At 36.2% G+C, this 19,017-nt stretch overlaps 5 protein-coding genes across 11 annotated transcripts; 2 read left to right on the top strand and 3 right to left on the bottom strand.

Moving 5' to 3' along the window:
* The first annotated feature begins 34 nt into the window (after positions 1-34).
* LOC106440467 (agamous-like MADS-box protein AGL19) lies at positions 35-7,681 on the top strand. Of its 2 annotated transcripts, none has more exons than XM_013882142.3 (8): positions 35-271; positions 539-748; positions 3,268-3,346; positions 3,501-3,562; positions 3,649-3,748; positions 6,980-7,021; positions 7,163-7,204; positions 7,298-7,681. In XM_013882142.3, exons 2-8 carry the CDS (start codon positions 567-569, stop codon positions 7,448-7,450), a joined length of 660 nt encoding a protein of 219 aa, XP_013737596.1. In that variant the 5' UTR covers positions 35-271; positions 539-566; the 3' UTR covers positions 7,451-7,681. The 2 variants fall into 2 exon arrangements, with proteins under 2 accessions (XP_013737596.1, XP_013737595.1); XM_013882141.3 differs by having other exon boundaries at positions 37-271; positions 530-748.
* Positions 7,682-7,844: 163 nt separating this feature from the next.
* LOC106440468 (dihydroorotase, mitochondrial-like) lies at positions 7,845-10,691 on the bottom strand. 6 transcript variants are annotated; one of them, XM_013882146.3, is made up of 9 exons: positions 10,624-10,691; positions 9,847-9,908; positions 9,537-9,685; positions 9,238-9,419; positions 8,990-9,126; positions 8,753-8,918; positions 8,554-8,670; positions 8,301-8,461; positions 7,845-8,231 (listed from the first exon to the last, which is right to left on the bottom strand). In XM_013882146.3, exons 2-9 carry the CDS (start codon positions 9,883-9,885, stop codon positions 8,037-8,039), a joined length of 1,146 nt encoding a protein of 381 aa, XP_013737600.2. In that variant the 5' UTR covers positions 9,886-9,908; positions 10,624-10,691; the 3' UTR covers positions 7,845-8,036.
* A 287-nt stretch (positions 10,692-10,978) lies between these two features.
* On the top strand, positions 10,979-12,511 carry LOC106440469 (magnesium dechelatase SGR1, chloroplastic). Its single transcript, XM_013882148.3, has 4 exons — positions 10,979-11,430; positions 11,580-11,753; positions 11,818-11,985; positions 12,069-12,511. The coding sequence occupies exons 1-4, from the start codon at positions 11,296-11,298 to the stop codon at positions 12,390-12,392; spliced, it is 801 nt and encodes a 266-aa protein (XP_013737602.2). The 5' UTR covers positions 10,979-11,295; the 3' UTR covers positions 12,393-12,511.
* Positions 12,512-12,975: 464 nt separating this feature from the next.
* LOC106440470 (protein FIZZY-RELATED 2) lies at positions 12,976-16,237 on the bottom strand. The gene is made up of 9 exons (XM_048763039.1): positions 16,006-16,237; positions 15,463-15,934; positions 14,911-15,033; positions 14,710-14,814; positions 14,151-14,393; positions 13,849-14,043; positions 13,668-13,769; positions 13,444-13,575; positions 12,976-13,341 (listed from the first exon to the last, which is right to left on the bottom strand). Exons 2-9 carry the CDS (start codon positions 15,919-15,921, stop codon positions 13,288-13,290), a joined length of 1,413 nt encoding a protein of 470 aa, XP_048618996.1. The 5' UTR covers positions 15,922-15,934; positions 16,006-16,237; the 3' UTR covers positions 12,976-13,287.
* BNAC07G37690D lies at positions 16,003-19,017 on the bottom strand. Its single transcript, XM_013882152.3, has one exon. The coding sequence runs from the start codon at positions 18,338-18,340 to the stop codon at positions 17,324-17,326; it is 1,017 nt and encodes a 338-aa protein (XP_013737606.2). The 5' UTR covers positions 18,341-19,017; the 3' UTR covers positions 16,003-17,323.

The following is a 19,017-nucleotide window of genomic DNA, read 5'->3' as shown; positions in this document are numbered from 1 at the left end:
TGGGTTTATAGACCACTGGTAGGCACAAGATAAAAATTGTAGAAATAATTAAAAAAGGGCATTATCAACAAATATGAAGCATAAAGAAAATATAATTTTGTGGTTCTCTCTCACATCATAAATCTAGGGTTTCTTAAGAAGTTCCCAGCAATCTGTATCACACCATTTTCCCCAAATCTATTCTTTTCTATCTCTCTCCACAAACACATACAGATATATATACAAATAGAGAGCCATTCATCAAGCCAAGATCATAGAACATACAAAGAGGGTATTCTCGAAATCCATCTTCAGTTTTGTTGATCTATGTTTTTCAATTTATACCAAATAAATTGTTTCCTTTTTTTCTTCTAAAAGTCAAATCAATGAGTTTCTTCTTTTCCAGTTCTACTTATTATTGATGATGATGTTCTTGAGAAATTATATTAGTCTATGTTTAATCAATCTAATCATAGTTTCAATTTCTTGATGCTATTCGTTTTATTTAGCTAAATAAATTATTTGCTTTTGTTTGACTTAATTAAATCAGACGATTTAGATCTTAGGCTTTGATAAGAAAGTGAATAATGGTGAGGGGAAAGACTGAGATCAAGAGGATAGAGAACGCAACGAGCAGGCAAGTGACTTTCTCGAAGAGAAGAAATGGACTTCTAAAGAAAGCTTTCGAGTTATCTGTCCTTTGTGATGCTGAAGTTGGTTTGATCATCTTCTCTCCAAGATCCAAACTCTATGAGTTCTCTAGCTCTAGGTACATATATACATGTCTCTCTTATCCTCTCTTCGTTCTTCGATCTACTTGTGCTAAAAATATCGACTTCTCGATTAGGGGCTAATCTGGTCCAGTTTTAAACTCGCAGACTCGATGGATTATATTTGGTTATGTGATTATCAAAGTTGTGATAGAGAGTGATTCAATGGTGATTTTTGTTTATAGAAAAGTAGATCGGAGTACTTTTATTTTTTATAGGATAGATCCCCTTGTAGTAATCAGATTTACATGGCACTGCAACCTATGTATGTATATGTGTACATGGCATTTTCTGTAGATGAGTTGATCATTCTGACTTTCTCTCTCTTATGAGATCTTTTTGATGATCTGATACTTGATTTTCATCCATTTATAACAACGAAAAGTCAAATGCTAACTATCTACATATATGATATATTGATACATCTAGGGGACCCATACATCTAGTTAGTTTTATTATGTGGCAATATACATATGAATTTTGAACATAGTGTCCTTTAATTACTCGAATAAGGTCTGGTCTATCTGCGTTATCAGAATGCTCATGAATTAGGCAAAATGGCCATGTTAGGAAGTAACGTTCCATATGTAGACATGTGTACTATGTGTCTCTCTACATATGTATGCATACAAGTGTGTGTCTGTGAGTATGGTTTTATCAATGTTTTTTATATAGTTAACTCTATATATATGTGTGTGTGAACAAACGTTCGAAATTATGAATTACTCATTTATGTGTGAGCGGACATGTCTAAGCATGGTGAGCCCATGATATAAAACGTTTGTACTTTGATATATATATATATATATATATATGTGTGTATATATCTGTAAGTCGACATGCTTCTTTTGTACGTGTGTATATGGATGTATTATGTATGTAAAAATATGTAAAAATGTGGCAACAATGATGCATTTTGCTTCACTTTTCTTCACGCACACACGTTTACTTGAGCAATGGCAGTGAAGGAGTCAGCCCATGTGTAGATCAGAATTATATTCATCCTTTCTTTTCTCTTATTTTTATTCGCTTAGTTATAGTTATTTGGACTAAACGTAGAGTTACAGTAAAACGATTAGGCATTTCAACAATCTACGTCTATTTAAGTGTCTTTTGAGCAAAACCAAGAGAGGTCAATCACAATTAACTAGGCATTTCTTAACCACATAATCATACTCCCTCCGTTCCTAAAAACTGTATATTCTGGAAAAAAAATTGTTTCAAAAAGATACATTTTTTACTTTTTCAATGTATAATTTTATGAAAAATTGTAAGTTTCAAAAATATTAATGGTGTTTATTGAATTTCTATTGGCTAAAAGTTATGAAAAATTGTTATTCACAAAAAACAATGCATATTTAATGAGTTTTCTTAATATATGTGAAAAGTTTAAAATATGCATTTTTTAAAAACAGAGGGAGTAGTTGTTAACTAATGAAAGTGTTTAATGATTGTTAATTAATCAGTTTTCACAAAGTTCTACTCCTTCCGTTTAAAAAAGAAATATATTGTAGAAAAAAAATTTGTTTCGAAATGATACATTTTTTCAATTTCCAATGCATTTTTTATCAACTAATAATAATGACTAATTGTAAATTTCAAGAAAATTAATTACATTTTCTGAATTTTTATTGGTTTAAAATTATAGGAAATAGATAATCACAGAAAGTTATGTATTTAATATTGAAATTTAATATGTTTTATTAATCTGTGTGAAAAAGCTAAAACATGTACTCCCTCCATTTTTTTAATATAAGTCGTTTTAGAATTGTGCACATAGATTAAGAAATAATTATTTTTTTATATTTTCTAAACAAAAACATCATTAATTATTTAACTAACCACAAATCAACCAATAATAAAATAGAAGATATATTATCATTGGTCATATAACATTAAGTGTTAATAAATTTTACATAGAAAACCGAAAACGTCATAAAATTTGGAACATAAATTTCTCTAAAACGACTTATATTAAAAACGAAGGGAGTATCATTTTGAAACGAATGCAGTATATTATTATTACTAAACTCGTCTATTTCATTTTAAGTGTCACTTTGGGGTTTGTGCACACAGATTAAAGAAACAATTAGTTTTGTATATGAGGATACAAAATGAATTAATTTTTTAAAAGATATTTCAACAAAATAGTGCGTTAAATACAAATAAATAAATAAAATTATATATATATATATATTTAAATTGGATAATTACACATTTATAGTAATAAGTCACATCGTCTCCGCTTACTTAATTTTAACCATATCCATTTCCATCTACATAATTATCTCTTCAGTATAATCAACAATGTCATGATGGTTTAGTTACAATAGAAAAAAAATGACCAATTACATATAAATTCGCACCACTATTTTCTTCTTCCTTTCATTCACATCTTTAATTTTATAATTTTAAAATAATAACGTATAGTAATTTTGTTTGTTGGGAATTAAATTGAAAAGGCTTATATTTTGATTCCACATTTGCGTTTCTTTGATTTGCATTTGACTATTTTTAGCATAGCAAAAACAATAGAACGATATCAGAAACGGGTCAAAGAAACTGGGATTAACCACACGAGAGATAATAATTCTCAGGTAATCAAAACTCTATCTCAATCTTTGATTTTAGTTATGACTAAAACAAATCATCATTCATATTTAGGGTTTTACATATTGTGGATGAATAACTTCTTCATACAAATTATTTGTGTGTTTATATGTTTCACCGACTATACTACTTATTTTGCAGCAAGCAAGAGACGAAACATATGGTTTGACAAAAAAGATTGAGCAGCTAGAGATATCTAAACGGTTTGTAATTCATAAATCGTCTGAGAAAATTACGTATAGATATAAATTAGAAGCTATAACATCATGCGACTGTTTATTAATTGCAGAAAATTGCTTGGGAAAGGTATTGTTGCATGTTCTATTGAGGAGCTGCAACAGTTAGAGAATCAGTTGGAGCGAGGCTTGAGCAGGATAAGAGCCAAGAAGGTATTCTTTTTTTACATAAACACTGCATAATTGCACACGAGATATTCATTTAATATCAAAATTAAAATATATGTTCTTTCATACGCACACCACTTATCATTTCCCATGATAAATGCAATTAGGATTTTGTTTCTTTCAAATATCATCTTTTTAATGAGATTAAGATATATTGAGTGTAGATAACATACTATATTTTTATGTTTTCGTAATGCGATGGAAGTTATATGTTTTTGCATTTTCAATTACACATTAAATCAAAATTCAGTTTTTTCATCATTAAAACATCCACGCCAGCTGACATAGCTTTGGTGCTGCAAACAAAGTGCACTCCAACCGCTATTAATGTTCTCCCAGCCCCGTTTACTGATCTCGACATCCAGGCAGCTTTCCTATCACTTCCGAAGAACAAATCTCCAGGATTTGATGGCTACCCTGCCGAATTCTTCATTGAAAATTGGACATCAGTGGGTCGTGATATGATTGATGCTGTTCAAGAATTTTTCAGGTCAGGACAATTACTGAAACAGTGGAACGCCACGGTTCTGACTCTTGTTCCAAAGAAAACTAATGCCACCAGGATCACTGAGTTTCGACCGATCTCCTGCTGCAACACGGTATATAAAGTCGCCTCAAAACTGCTTGCTAACAGGCTTAAGGACCTCCTCCCAGCCCTTATCTCATCGTCGCAGTCAGCTTTTGTTCCGGGCCGTCTGCTGGTAGAAAATGTGCTATTAGCAACAAAGTTGGTTTCAGGCTACAACTGGAAGAAAATATCGAAGCGCTGCATGCTAAAGATTGATCTGCAGAAAGCGTTTGATACTATAGACTGGGACTTTATTCTGTTCACTCTAGAGGCATTAGACTTCCCGCCCATGTTCATCAACCTTATCAACCAATGCCTAACGACGACCCAATTCTCGGTTGCTATCAATGGAGAGTCATGCAGATACTTCAAGGGAACCAGAGGACTAAGACAAGGCGACCCCCTACCGCCTTATCTATTTGTCCTAGCGCTGGAGGTTTTTTCACAACTTTTGAGAAATATTTATACTGACGGGTCTATTGGCTATCATCCGCAAACCTCGGAGCTTCAGACTACTCACTTATCTTTTGCTGATGATCTCATGATTTTCTCTGATGGCACTGAAAACTCTGTGAAATGCATTGCTGAAACGTTAGAGGATTTCGCCCTATGGTCTGGTTTACGCATGAACAAGTCAAAAACAGAACTCTATACAGCTGGTTTGAACAATGGTGAAACCTTAAACATCTCGCGTCTTGGTTTCAACATGGGTTCAATGCCAATCTGATACTTAGGACTCCCCTTGATGTACATGAAGCTAAGAATCTCAGACTACCGGCCTCTCCTTGATAAAATCTCTGCAAACTTCAACTGTTGGTCTGCAAAGGCTTTATCTTTCGCAGGGAGAAGACAACTCATATCTTCTGTCATCTACGGCTCAATCAACTTCTGGACATCAGCGTTTATTCTTCCTAAGGGTTGCATAAGAAAGATTGAATGCCTTTGCTCTCAGTTTCTTTGGGGAGGAACTGAATAAAGGAGATGTGTTGTGAAAATCTCATGGACCGCTGTCTGTTTGCCTCGGATTGAAGGTGGATTGGGATTAAGGGACATTGGCCGTTGGAACAAGAACCTCTGCTTGAAGCTGATATGAAACCTCTTTACAAAGGATGATTCTCTTTGGGTTCAATGGCTTCGCCAGTATAGGCTGAGGGACGAAAACTTTTGGAGCATTGATCAGAACAAGGCCACTTCGTCCACCTGGAGATCCTTACTCTCACTGCGTGATCTTGCTACTAGGTTCCTACGACCCAAGCTTGGTAATGATCAGCTCCTCAGCTTTTGGCATGATCACTGGACACCACTGGGTCACCTTATCGAGAGATTTGGAGATTCATGACCCAAGGAACTGTCGATAAGCATTTCTGCGAAAGTTTCCGATGCTTGCGATAACATAGACTGGCTATTAAGGGGAGCACGATCTCTTGCTGCAGAGGAACTACAGACCTATCTCACAACTATCCCTCTACCCACTATTACTTCTTCAACTGATCATTATGTGTGGGAAGTAAATGGGGATGAGCTAGTAGAGTTCTCCACCAGTAAAACTTGGAATGTGGTGCGGAACAGAGGAGTGGAGCAAGCATGGACTAGAAGCATCTGGTTTAAGGGTCATATTCCGCGACATGCGTTCACATCATGGGTTGTACATCAGGATCGGTTACCAACCAGATCAAGGCTTCTGAGATGGGGTATGAATATTTCTTCATCTTGCTGTCTATGCGATACAGGGGAGGAGGACAGAGATCATTTGTTCCTGAAGTGTGAGATCAGTGAAGCCCTTTGGAGCTTGGCGCTACAAAGGCTGGGATATTCATTTCGGGCTTTCCATACCTGGACATCGTTTGCGGATTGGACAGCTACAAGAGACTCGGTAACTAGCAGAACTCTCAAACGAATGGTGGCACAAGCTACAACTTACAACATCTGGATCGAGCGAAACAACAGGCTTCATGCACAAGAATTCCGCACTCCAGCTGTTCTATTCAAGATCATTGACCGTTCCGTCAAGGATGCTATCTTGGGCAGGAGAAAACTCAAGAAATTTCAACTTTTGATGCAACTTTGGATACGCTATGAGTAATCTTTTGGGTCCTCATTTAATGTTAGCTTAACCTTGTTTATTTTTTGCCAAGACTGACCTAATTTAGCTCTAAAACTTTTGTAGCATTACAAACTTGTCCCATATTATATATGAAATTCACATTTTGGCAAAAAAAAAAAAAATTTCATCATTTTTTATTACCATGCAGAAAAAGTTATATAGAACAATACGTGACGTTCTGTTAAACATATAACATGTAACATTTTTTTTGACTAAATATAACATGTAACATGCTATCTAAACTTTATCCGTTGTTCAAAAAAAAAAAAAAAACTTAATCCCCCTTTGAAAAAAAAACACACTTAATCCCCCTTTATGTGGCATTCCATGCATGAGTATATCGTTGCTGTTTAAGTGCATGATATGCATGGCTTCACTAATGATATTATAAAGAGTAACGCCACTACATATAGTGTCCATATATTATAAATGGCTTAACTAAAGATTCATGAGAATGTACATGCGAAGGTCTATCTATTCTTTAAATTATGTTATACCATGTAAAATGTTGCTTACATCTATTCGCAAATTCAATTATTTTCAGTACCAATTACTCCGCGAAGAAATTGAGAAGCTGAAGGAAGAGGTAAAACAAAATTCACCTTTACTTTTTTTTTTTGCTCTTTTATAATGTATGTGTACATATATCTTTACATAATTACATAAAGTTATCATATTTTCAATACTTCAAGTAAGAAAACTTTTATGTTCGTTGTCAAAATCTCAGGAGGGGAATCTCATTAAGGAAAATAAAGAACTGAAGGAGAAGGTACAAAATTTTCCTTCAGTAATAAATACTACGGTAACCATGAACTATAGTATTTTCTGATTTAAGAGTTTTGGTGAATTGTGTAAACAAAAGTGGCGCGGAATGAGAGCAATAGTAGGAGCATCACCATCATCAACCTTATCATCAGCTGAAGTGAACACGGATAGCGTTGACAATATGGAAGTGGAGACTGGTTTGTTCATTGGACCTCCTGAGCCAAGACAATCCAAGAAACTCCATCCTTGAAGTTAAGCCAAGTTTTTTTAAAAAAGAGGTTAAGCCTCACAACTTCAAAAAGAATGTTATTCATGTTTTATATGTTTTCGTCCAAAAAGTTGAGGTGTCAATAAGTTCTTAAACATAGTGTAGTATTTTCTTATTCAATGGGTTGAGTTTCTAAAATTTCTATAAAAATACTGTTCTATCACTTTGTGTGTATCAGAAATTTAGAACAAAGCTTTAAGTATTTTGTTTAAATGTATTTTTAATAAATAATGTTTACAATATTAAAAAAAAACAACAATCTCATTTTCTACGTGATTAAGTAGAAATCATAAAAATCATAGGTAATATCGAAGCAAAATTACTTTACTTTTTCCCTAGCGTTTACGAGAATGGGACATCTTGCACACTCTGACGATTAGATTCAATGGAGAAAATAAAATAAGAAAACAGATTAACACACAAAATAAGCATTCTTGATCAGTATCTTGCTTTTATTTCTCAAAAACAAATGCAGACCTTAAACTCAGCCATAATAAAATCCAAAATTAAAAGATACAAGAGGTACTCCAATTTGGGAGAAATGTTTAGAAAACTACAAACCACCACATTACTCGAAAGATGGTTGCCATTGAAGGGTTTCTCCAGCAAACATTGGAATGATCTCTCCAAATGAGAAGGATAAGACCTCAGGAACCTTCCAAGGAGCTTTCTTCAGTGTAATCTTTGAAGAGTTTCTCGGGAGGCCATAGAAATCAGGTCCATTGAAGCTTGTGAAAGCTTCCAACTTGTCAAGCGCACCCGCCTGAATGTTCAAGTTCAAGGGGTAAAAGATATGAAAATAAAGAAAAAGTAAAAAACCGTTTGAAGTTACCTCATCAAAGACCTTAGCGTATAGAGACAAGGCAACAGGAGCGCTGTAAATACCAGCACATCCACAGGATGATTCTTTTCTTCTCCGTTCATGTGGAGCACTATCTGTGCCGAGGAAGAACTTCTTGCTTCCACTAGTTACAGCTTTGACAATGGCTTCTCCTGTAGATAAGAAGTAAAAGCACAGTGATCTTCAGAAAGCAGATATAGAAAATGGGAATCTGGATGATCCAGAGGGGAAGTGAAGAGCATACGGTGTATCTCTCTTTTGAGAACGGGAAGGCAGTAGTTGTGCGGTTGTAATCCACCTTGGAAAAGAGCGTTTCTGTTGAGAAGGAGATGTTGTGGTGTGACTGTTGCACCCACAAACCCTAGAAGCCAAGCCAACAAAAGGATTTGAGCATGGAAGATTAACAAAAAGACAAGAATGAAAGAGAGGTAAGTTTACAAAACCTTCTTTGCAAGATTCAACGAAGTTCACAGCATCCATGGTAGTGATGTGTTCCATCACTACTTTCAGCTGTGGAAGCCGTTGGATTAGAGGCTGCAGAACAGTCTCAATGAAGATTTTCTCACGGTCAAAGACATCAATACTTGGATCTGTGACCTCTCCATGAACCTAACCAAAAGACATTCCTTAGACAAAGTCTAAATGACAAAAAGTATTAGTCTGTTGTGTGACTTATTTACCAGAAGAGGCATGTTTTGTTTGACCATCTCTTCTAGTACTGGCAAGCATTTTCCAAACAGGTCTGTGACACCATCTTGAGAGTTGGTTGTGGCTCCGGCAGGGTACAGCTTCACCGCATAAACCACACCACTTTCCCCTAAAAAAAAAGATTTACATTATACATAAACTGAACTGCCGGAAGTACAAACTCGGTTTGAAAGATGAAAAATGTTGACTATGATGAAGAAACAATAGGACAAGTACTTACTGGCAAGCTTGATCTCATCAGTATGGGTTTTGTCAGTCAGATAAAGAGTCATCAGTGGATCAAAACTGCTCTCAATTGGCAAAGCTTTCATGATGGATTCACGGTAAGTAATGGCAGCTGCAGTGGAGGTCACAGGGGGCTTCAGATTCGGCATCACAATCGCTCTCCTAAAATGACTCGCACTACACACATGTACACAACCCATTTCTCAACAGACAAAACACAAGCAGATATGTAAGAAAACACACACAACCACTCAATTGATATGCATGTAAATTGTAGGTCCTAGTTATATAAACCTGTGGGGAACAACAGCCTGAAGAAGATCGCCGTCACGGAGATGAAGATGCCAATCATCAGGCTGAGAGATTGTGAGTTCCATCCTTACTGCTCCCGGCTTCACTTTCTTACAAGATCTGTCAAGCTTCAGTTTTTGAGATCCAAACCCCTAGTCAAAGGAATAAATATTACGTTTTATCACATTAACTTTCCATGGACAAGGAGATAATTAAATAAAATATAAACTGAGTCACATCACATGGATTGAATAATTCGAAGGTAAACAAAAAAAAAAAAGACTCAAGAGTTGAGGAGAGGCACGGTACATACAACAACAACACTACAAGGAGAAACCAACGTCTTGATCATCACCAAGGCTGTGCAAGATTCACCTGTATTGTCATGACATAAGATATATATATAAAAAAAAAAAGACATTCAACAAGGGAACGATTGGAATTGTCATATGACATATGAAGACAAAAAAAAAACATAGAAGCTCTATTCAATATCTGACTTAAGCACACAACAACATTTCAAAAGCATTCAATATCTGACTTGAGCACACAACAACATTTCAAAAGCTCATTCATACATTTCGTCGAACGACTGATCTGCAATATATGTTAAAGCTTAGTTTATTATATTTAAAAAATGTTAAACGTTACCGACTTAGAGAAGAGATAGTTTGAAAAAAAAAAAAAAAACGCCGGTGAAGGAGAAGTCGACGGTGGTGACTGGAGGAAAACGTCGGCAACGAAGATCCGACGATAGACGTGAGAAAGTACTATATATACCAGCAAATGTAGTTTTAAAAATAACTAGGGGCATAATTGTAAAAAGCCAAGTTTAGTAAACAAGAGTTATTAGACGAAGGATCTTTCAGACCAAACAGCACAAAAGAACAGTTTAGCCTTGCGTCAAGACCACTTGAGATGGACTTTTATCAATAACTGTCCGAACAACAACAGAGCTTTTTGACTAGTCAGGTGGCGAAATAACTCTTTGTTGCTTCACAACGTGACAGAACGTATCAGGTCGAATTTGGAAAAAAAAAAGTTAATTGCTTAGTATTGGTGGATTTAGAAGATGAGATTGAGATTAGACCTTTTGTTATCTGGAGATAGGAAGATGATATACACCGACCGATAATGCTAATCCAGTCCAGTGTACCGTACCAGTTTGCAACACTTGTTTAAGAAATAGTTGGATATGATCTGAACCGAGTAAACCAATTAGATTAGATTAAACCGTAAATAATGGGTTCGGGTCGACAGGTTCGTAAATAAGGTTGGGTTGGTTAGAGCCGAATCGGTGTTTGTCGCAACTAAGGAGATGATGATGGCTAAGTAATCCAACAAGACTGTCAAAGCCACTTGTTAGCCCCACCATGACGCCACATTGGGCAGCTCATTTCAAAGATTTATATAACACGTGGCATCCTCCTTATGCTCATCTCTAAGATTTGGGCAAAGCAAGTGTGAAACGTAAAGCAAACACCCATTTAAACACACACAAGCCAAGACAAGAACCAACCCAATACGCATCATCATCAGAAGAACCCTAAATTCCAGGAAGAGAGAAGATAAATATCTCAAGCTCAAAGCTTCAATCAACAGTTAAAGTCCCAAGCTTTCGATTACGAACACGATAGAAATCGTGTGAGATCTACCTGGTTTCCAAGCCTCGCTAAAGGGTCTCTCTGTATTCATCTTTCTATCTTAATTCTAAAAAAAAAAATTTGAAGCTTTGGTTTGGTTCAAGAGACAGCAGAGAGAGATGTGTAGTTTGTCAGCGAACATGTTGTTACCGACAAAGCTGAAACCAGCTTATTCAGACAAACTGGGTAATAGTACCAACTCACTCCTTGTCGCCAATACAAGATCCAAGAGGAAGAACCAATCCGTTGTTCCCGTAAGGCTTCTTTTAATCAGTTGTTAAATTTGATTTATTCTTGAAATTGTTTTGTTTTGGATTCAAGGAATTTGAGAATCTACAAATGATTCATTAAATCAAAGAAAATATCATATCTTGAAGGGTTTTTTTTCTTATCTTGGTTGCAGATGGCAAGATTGTTTGGACCGGCTATCTTCGAATCATCCAAGTTGAAAGTATTGTTTCTAGGGGTTGATGACAAGAAGCTTCCACCAACGCTTCCAAGGACTTACACTCTCACTCACAGTGACATTACTGCTAAACTAACTTTAGCTATTTCTCACTCCGTTAACAATTCTCAGGTATTTTTCTCTTTTATGCTACAATGGTTTTAGCAACATAGAGGCTGATGTATATTTGATATAGTTGCAAGGATGGGCAAATAGGCTATACAGAGATGAAGTGGTAGCAGAATGGAAGAAAGTTAAAGGGGACATGTCGCTTCACGTCCACTGCCACATAAGCGGTGGCCATTTCCTCTTAGATCTCTTCCCAAAGTTACGATACTACATCTTTTCCAAAGAACTACCTGTTGTAAGTAAAAATAAAGTAATTTTTATTTTGTTTCTTGGTTTCATTACAAAAATGTTGATTGTTTATTTTGATATATGTATCAGGTGTTGAAGGCTATTGTTCACGGAGACGGCAACTTGTTGAACAACTATCCCGATTTACAAGAGTCTCTTGTTTGGGTCTATTTCCATTCCAATGTTGATGAGTTCAACAGAGTCGAGTGTTGGGGTCCGCTTTGGGAAGCTACTTCGCCTGATGGTCACAGGACTCAAACTCTTCCTGAGACTCGGTGCAAGGATGAATGCAGTTGTTGTTTCCCGCAGGTTAGCTCGATTCCGTGGTCTCATAGTCTTAGTAACGAAGGTGTGGCTGGCTACTCTGGGACTCAAACCGAGGGAATGCCTACTCCTAATCCGGAGAAACTCTAGTGATTCAACCGACATAATACAAGTCTGGTTTGGTTTGGTGTACGTAATGTGGTATAGGAAAGTAACGATTATTTGTATGTTGAATAGTATTAAATTAAGTTAAACATGTTTAATTATTATATATGTGTCTGCTCTTGTAATGAAGTCAAAGAAGTTGGTTTGTATAGACCGTAACGTAGATACTAAAACTGTAGTTTTAAAGTATGAATAGTCGTATATTAGTAGGACGTAATACACCGATGTAACACGTGAAACCAAAGGAGAAACGTGAAGGTGAAGAGATTGAGAGTGACGGCAAAAGACTTGTGTGCTGGTCTACGATACAAAGCGTACCGGCCACTCCTTGCTTCTAATGATTCCAAATCATTCTTTTGGATCTATTTGGTATCTTTCCTCACGATCTTCTTCTTTGGTTGTTAAACCAAACGAAGATGACTTTGTATATTCGACCCCATTTGTCAGATTTTAAAAGTTATAAGCAATTAAGGATTTTATATAAGAAAGTTTAACAATGTATGAGACTTTTCACTTGTCTCTGTCCATGGAGTGCATGCATATTGGGCAAGAGAGCAGACAAGTAATATATGGAGAATAGGGCGACGAATTATTGCATCTATAATTAATGGGCTCATTATAAAAATGGTGTGTTCGTAAGTAAATTTGAACAACAAAATTTTTATATATAATGACGTATAAAAAAGAAAAATTTGAATAAAGATATACAATTTGAAAATTTTTGTGACAAACCCAGATGGTGGTATTATATATCAAAAGGGTTATCTTTTTGCATCCGTTTGAAAAACGTTGGTTGAGAAGACCAACTCAAGATGCTGCTGATGTTGAAGAACTGAAATAGACATTTATGATCTGTCTTTGTGAGTTTTGTAAGATCTTTTCACCTTATTGTTGTTCTACCAAAGAATGTTGAACCGATTTCACTATCCGTGTTCTGCATAGAGAAGGAAAATAATCGAATTATTTTTTTCTTCTGAAAATAGCATTTTGTGATCATTAAGTACGCAAATGGAGATAAGTTGATTGTTTTCTACACCTGAGATTTTGGGGATGGGAAGACATTCCAGAACCTTAAGGTTTCATCTCCTGCTCCTGTTACAATCGTCTGTCCATCAGGTGAGACCGCAAGGTACAGAACACGGTATGTGTGACCGGTTAGAGTTGCAACCTGAACCCCCAAAAAAGAGACGGTTAAGTTAACTACATATCCTTAATGATGCATAGTAATATACAAAGTCAAAGGTAAAAGAGATTTGTTACTTTGGACATGGTAGGGTATTTCCAGACTATGATTTGGTTTTGGGAGTATCCGTGCGTGCTAACCAGCTCGTTCACATTTTTAGACCAAGCTAGATTGCATACCTGTCACATGCAAGAACAAAAATGATTACTAACCGTTGGTTATGTTTCGTGGAAGTCATGTCAAGCTAAGGAAATATACCTGACTGCCAGTATCTATGGAACTTAAATGAGTATTTGTGGTTGTATTCCAAAAACGTATGCATCTATCAGCAGTCCCACCACCAGAAGCAAGAAGCCCGTGAACATGAGGAGACCAAGCAATTGCTTTCACCGCTGCTGTGTGTTCACTATATTTCAATACCGGTTGTGTTGAATGTTGGTTCCATACAAAAAGCTGCAAAAAAAAAAAAAAACATTTATTAATAAAACCATTTTAGCCCATGCTGAAAAGAAGACTTAATAATGTAACCGCAAGTTTGGAATATAGTAGTTGGTACATACCCTATTGTCGTTTCCACCAGATGCTAACTCTCTGTTATCGTAAGACCACTTGAGTCCGCATACTTCGGATTTGTGACCTGTGAGTTTACTGACATGATCTTCTTCGCAACGTATGTCTCTTTGAAGAATACTCTTGTCTCTGCTACCAGATGAAAGAACAGATGAGCTCCATGCCAGTGCTCCAACTCTTAGACGATGTCCTTCCATTGTTCTTGTCCTCTTGCACCGCGACGCATCCCATATCTATCCAAACACACAATTAAAACGAATAAATTCCATTAAAAAAAACATCATAAATTCCTAGTTTAAAATATCTAAAACCCCTTGATAGCTCTATATTGGAGCATATCTTATCAAATATAGAAAAACATATTTGTAATAACCCCCCCCCCCCATTGATATTGTTCCACTAATGATCAAGATTCCATATATGGCGTGAACTATCTAATTTACAGTTACAGCGTGACTGGACTATATATATAGATGTGTAGTTACTTTCCTTTTTGATGCTGTAACGTAGATTCTAAGGTACAACAACAAAAGGTAAACAAGATCTAACCTGTATTTTCCCGGTACTAGTTCCAACAGCCAGATGAGTTCCACGGAAGTTCCAACCTACTGAGCAAACACTATCATCAGCCCCGAGATCACATAGCGTGGTAACCTGTTGAAATTCAAGGAAGTGATCAACATCAAAACAAAGCGTTCTTAGAAAAGTTTCTTAGAAATTTGAAAGTGAGAAGAGGAGGAGGACATTCACCTTGCTACTACTAGCATTCCACAAATACACGCAGTTCCCTAGGCTCACCGCAAGAACATTCTGCGCTGACCAGTCCACCAGATTTAAATAAAAATCATCTTGCAAAGCCGGTGCATCTAGTACCTGACAACACAAATTAAGAAAGACTCTGTTATCATAATCATACCAATATTGCACACACACACAAAAATATCCAAGTCCAATCAAGCTTGACATTGTTATAGAAAGAAAAGTAAACAACAAACATTCTTCAATAATGGTTTGATCTAAGATCAACCTTACCTCAAGACTCATCACAGAACGTTTTCATGCATCAACTAAATCTAACAACAAAAGTCAACAAGATCGAGAATCTAAAGTCTCCAAACTCAAATATCCAGACATTACACAACAACCCGTCAAAGAAACAATCAATGCGCACATCTAACTCCCCCCAAAAAAAAAAACACAACACATGATCGAGATCGGTTGTAATAAATTCGACAATCAAAATCATCCCGACAATGCACGATCGGACACAGAAAGCAAAAAAAAAACAAAAAAAACACAAACCTTATAGGGCGATCGCGACACCTTCCTCAAGGCCTTGATCGGACTCTGACTAACACCAGAACCATCATCAGACACAAACGGCGAAAACGAATCCAAACGCCGATTCGTCTCCGTCTTAAACCGAAATATATTCCGCGACGTAGAGAACCCAGTGATGTCTCTCTTCTCCGGCGTCTCGGGTCCAAACATCGCCGCGCGTAACAGAGTCGCGTAAGAGCCAGCTCCGTCTTCTTTGCCGTCTTTAGCGAGATCGAAGAGCGCGTAATTGGATCCGGATCTACTTGGTATGAATCTATCGGAGTATATAGACCGTGATGGCGACGGAGATTGGTTGGCATTGATCAAACGGTTGATTCGTGACTCGAGTGAGATGATCGGAGTGTTCATCGACGGTGGTGGACTGAGTTGAGGAGAAGAATTCGCCGGAGGAGTCGCATTGCTTGCGGTAGGATCTTCCATTGAGTGTTTTGACTTGTAATATATTGATGTATATCTTAATATTGAATATTGGATTGGATAGATCTTCTAGATCTCCCAATAGACTTGTTTTCTTCTCTTCTTCTTCTTCAGATTTAACTAAGCGTTGAAACATAAACCTCTTCTGTCTTTTTGTTATTTTTTACTTTTTCCATTTATTTATTTATTTTCCTTTTCCCGGGAAATCTAAGGGAAACTGAAAACGACATGTGACTTGATGCGGAATTAAGAGGTTGATCAGGTGCTGTTTTGGGGTTGGTTACGTCATGCCTTTTTACAACTTTTTTAAGTTTTGATGGGCTTTTAGCTAGGCCCATATAGTTCTTGCCTAATTATTTATTGTTTTTTAACCCTACTTTCACCCATTTTCATTAGATGAGTAAAATCTTAGATGGCAGATCTTTAGATCAAAATCTCATAGATCTAAGCCAAATCTCAAGCTATAAATTTTTATTAAATAAAATTAGATCTTAATTTTATCAAGTTGATTTTTTTCCATTACCAAATTTCTTGAGAAACAAACAAAACATAAATTAAATATTTTTTTAAAACAAAACTTAAATCTTAGACATACTAATAAAACCAATCGGATAAAAACCTCACTTATTTACTATCGTAGGAAATTTATTAATTAATTAATAAATCAAAATTGAAAAAGGTTTTAAAAAGTAAATCAACATCTTGCTAAAATGAATGAATATTACTAGCAAGTTGCAAGTAGGTAATGAAGAAGTGAGTAGATGTTTTTGTTTTAACGTCTCACGTTCTGAGTTAGGCGATTTGTTTTCTATATAGTGCATCATTTAATTAAGAGACAGTTGTAGCAATGAAGGAGAAAAGATTTGTATAATTTTATATATAAACAAAAGAATCAAACAAATTAAAAATAAAAGAAAAGAAAAGAAATTCCATGTAATTACGATGTTTGGTGAAAATAGCATTCACTTTAAGGACATGTCCCTTGTTGATGTGTGGAGGATGGGAATATCTTTTTCATGAAATCAGAAATATAAAAGAATAAAATAGGGTAAATTAAAATGTAAAAGAAAATTCAAATGAAAATAACAAATTTCATAGTGTGAAAGTTGGGGGGAGGGGGGAGCTATCTGAAATTTAAATTTTCATAATATAATTGACCGTAACATATATGTATATATACCAACTTAGAAAAACATATATAGCACCATTAAAAGAGAAAATGTTCCATTCTGTAAAAGTTTTCACTTTTGCAGAGGGAGAAAAAAAAGATTCTAACGGTTTATTAACAAAAAAATGGAATTTCACTTTGGATTTCTTTCAAAGTAATTATGTAAAAAAAATTATATTAAGAAACTCAATTAACACAAAATTTTGGGAAAATCAGAAAACAAATATTTTTTTTTTTTTATCGATGATGATTCAAATGGGTGTTTTTATACCTATCATCGGGCATTACAGGAAGAGTTCTAGTTCCAGAAGCAGTAGGAGCCCTGACATGACCCACCATTGAAACCTGAAGAGCTTCTTCTTCATAAGCTCTTCTCTCCATTTCTTCTCTCTCTGCTTTCTTCTTCCCCTTCACCAACATCGCCACCACCAACAACCCTAACAGAATCGCTCCAATCCCCGACCCAATCACACTCCCCACCGCCACTTTCCACCGGCTCAACTTTCCTCCTCCGCTGCCGCCGTCCACCTCCGTCGATGGCGTCACCATCCCACGACCACTACTGTCATCATCTTTTCCTCTAGCTTCTGTCGTCACCACTAGAGCGTAATGCCCTTGTCTTGTTCCTTTACAAACATAAGGTGAAACTTGATCACTAAACGTTGTGCTACCGTTGCTTGTGAAACACGCACACAAGACTGATGAATTCTTCTTCGTCAGCTTAGGGTTATCACTCGCCTTGACCTTCAAGAAATCGATCAAGATAGGGTTTTGATCGGTACCAACGACGTTAACCTCGTAAGGGTTCGTGGCCACACCGTCAGGGTTAGCGTTGTAAGCCAAAAGACCAAGAACCGGTGATGCGAGCTGGTAACTGTAACCGGTTAAGTTATAACCGGTAGAGTAGATTGAAGACCAGTTCGAACCCAGGTTTTGTCTAACCAGCATGACTCTCTCAGGGCATGGCTCCACCGTCACGCCAGCGCCGATGTGAAACTCGCCGATTCTTGAACCGTATCTTCTCAAGCTCCCACACCTTAACTTAACCGTGTCGATATCTATACCGGAGAAATTAGAAGGGAGATGGATTTTCTGTATGGTGCCTGTGTTGAGATTGAGCTTAAAGTTTCTTATGGTGTAGTCTCTGATCATGAGATCTAAAAGATGTGTAGATTGAACTGATTGAGAGTCAGAATGGTGGAATGACAAGAGAAGTGTGAAGAGAATGACGATGAATATGGAGAATGAATCCATGAGAGGATCAAGAGATCTTTGGGTTGAGAGAGGAAGTGGAGAAGAGTAAAGAGAAAAGAGAGTTTGACTTGGTGGGGATGTGTGTTTTTGTGGAGAAACATTATAAACACTTACACTTCATTAGTCAGAGTTCTCTTTTACCTTTATACAGAAAGACATGATAACTATTAAAGTAGCATATGACCGTTCTAACGTATAGGTTTAAATGATTTTTCGTAACAGCAGAAAAGCAAATGATCGGTGTAGTGGTGGATGAGAAAATTATATGAATGATGATAGAAGCATGGGCAGATGACGATCATGATTACTCTTGTTTCCTAACCAAAAATAATAATATAGTTAGTAAATTATTTCATATACAAGGCAAAAGAAGAAGAGAGACATTGGCGTGCTAATATTCGTGTGACTTTTCCTCTTTTGTGTATTGGTTTTTGTCTGTTCCTTTTATTATGTGTGTTCTTGACTTTAGATCTTTGTTATCAATCAATCTTTATGTTACACACAAATTTGAACCCTTTTTACACTCAAATTCACACTATGCACTAATCACGCTAATCTATCTTACAGGTTAAATCATATAAACCATCTTTTTCCCTGGGAGCTGCAGTGAGTGGAGAAGAATTAAAATTGAAGGTTATAATTAAAGGCTATTTCGGAATATTTTACTGATGTCTCGA

Source organism: Brassica napus, chromosome C7 (genome assembly GCF_020379485.1).
Source record: "Brassica napus cultivar Da-Ae chromosome C7, Da-Ae, whole genome shotgun sequence".
Classification (NCBI taxonomy): Eukaryota; Viridiplantae; Streptophyta; class Magnoliopsida; order Brassicales; family Brassicaceae; genus Brassica; species Brassica napus.
The sequence above is the reverse complement of the archived record's forward strand: the minus strand, read 5'-3'. Positions and strand labels throughout refer to the sequence as shown.

Coding starts and splice junctions, on each gene's coding strand:
- LOC106440467 (XM_013882142.3), top strand. CDS start 567: ATGGTGAGGGGAAAGACTGAGATCAAGAGGATAGAGAACGCAACGAGC. Junction 3,749..6,979: donor GCAGGATAAGAGCCAAGAAG/GTATTCTTTTTT, acceptor AATTATTTTCAG/TACCAATTACTCCGCGAAGA. Junction 7,205..7,297: donor ATAAAGAACTGAAGGAGAAG/GTACAAAATTTT, acceptor TGTAAACAAAAG/TGGCGCGGAATGAGAGCAAT.
- LOC106440468 (XM_013882146.3), bottom strand. CDS start 9,885: ATGATCAAGACGTTGGTTTCTCCTTGTAGTGTTGTTGTT. Junction 9,420..9,536: donor CAGGCTGTTGTTCCCCACAG/GTTTATATAACT, acceptor ACATGTGTGTAG/TGCGAGTCATTTTAGGAGAG. Junction 8,232..8,300: donor ACGCTAAGGTCTTTGATGAG/GTAACTTCAAAC, acceptor TTGAACATTCAG/GCGGGTGCGCTTGACAAGTT.
- LOC106440469 (XM_013882148.3), top strand. CDS start 11,296: ATGTGTAGTTTGTCAGCGAACATGTTGTTACCGACAAAGCTGAAACCA. Junction 11,754..11,817: donor ACTCCGTTAACAATTCTCAG/GTATTTTTCTCT, acceptor TATTTGATATAG/TTGCAAGGATGGGCAAATAG. Junction 11,986..12,068: donor TTTCCAAAGAACTACCTGTT/GTAAGTAAAAAT, acceptor TATATGTATCAG/GTGTTGAAGGCTATTGTTCA.
- LOC106440470 (XM_048763039.1), bottom strand. CDS start 15,921: ATGGAAGATCCTACCGCAAGCAATGCGACTCCTCCGGCGAATTCTTCT. Junction 14,044..14,150: donor CTGGTGGAAACGACAATAGG/GTATGTACCAAC, acceptor TTTTTTTTGCAG/CTTTTTGTATGGAACCAACA. Junction 13,342..13,443: donor TCCCATCCCCAAAATCTCAG/GTGTAGAAAACA, acceptor TTCTCTATGCAG/AACACGGATAGTGAAATCGG.
- BNAC07G37690D (XM_013882152.3), bottom strand. CDS start 18,340: ATGGATTCATTCTCCATATTCATCGTCATTCTCTTCACACTTCTCTTG.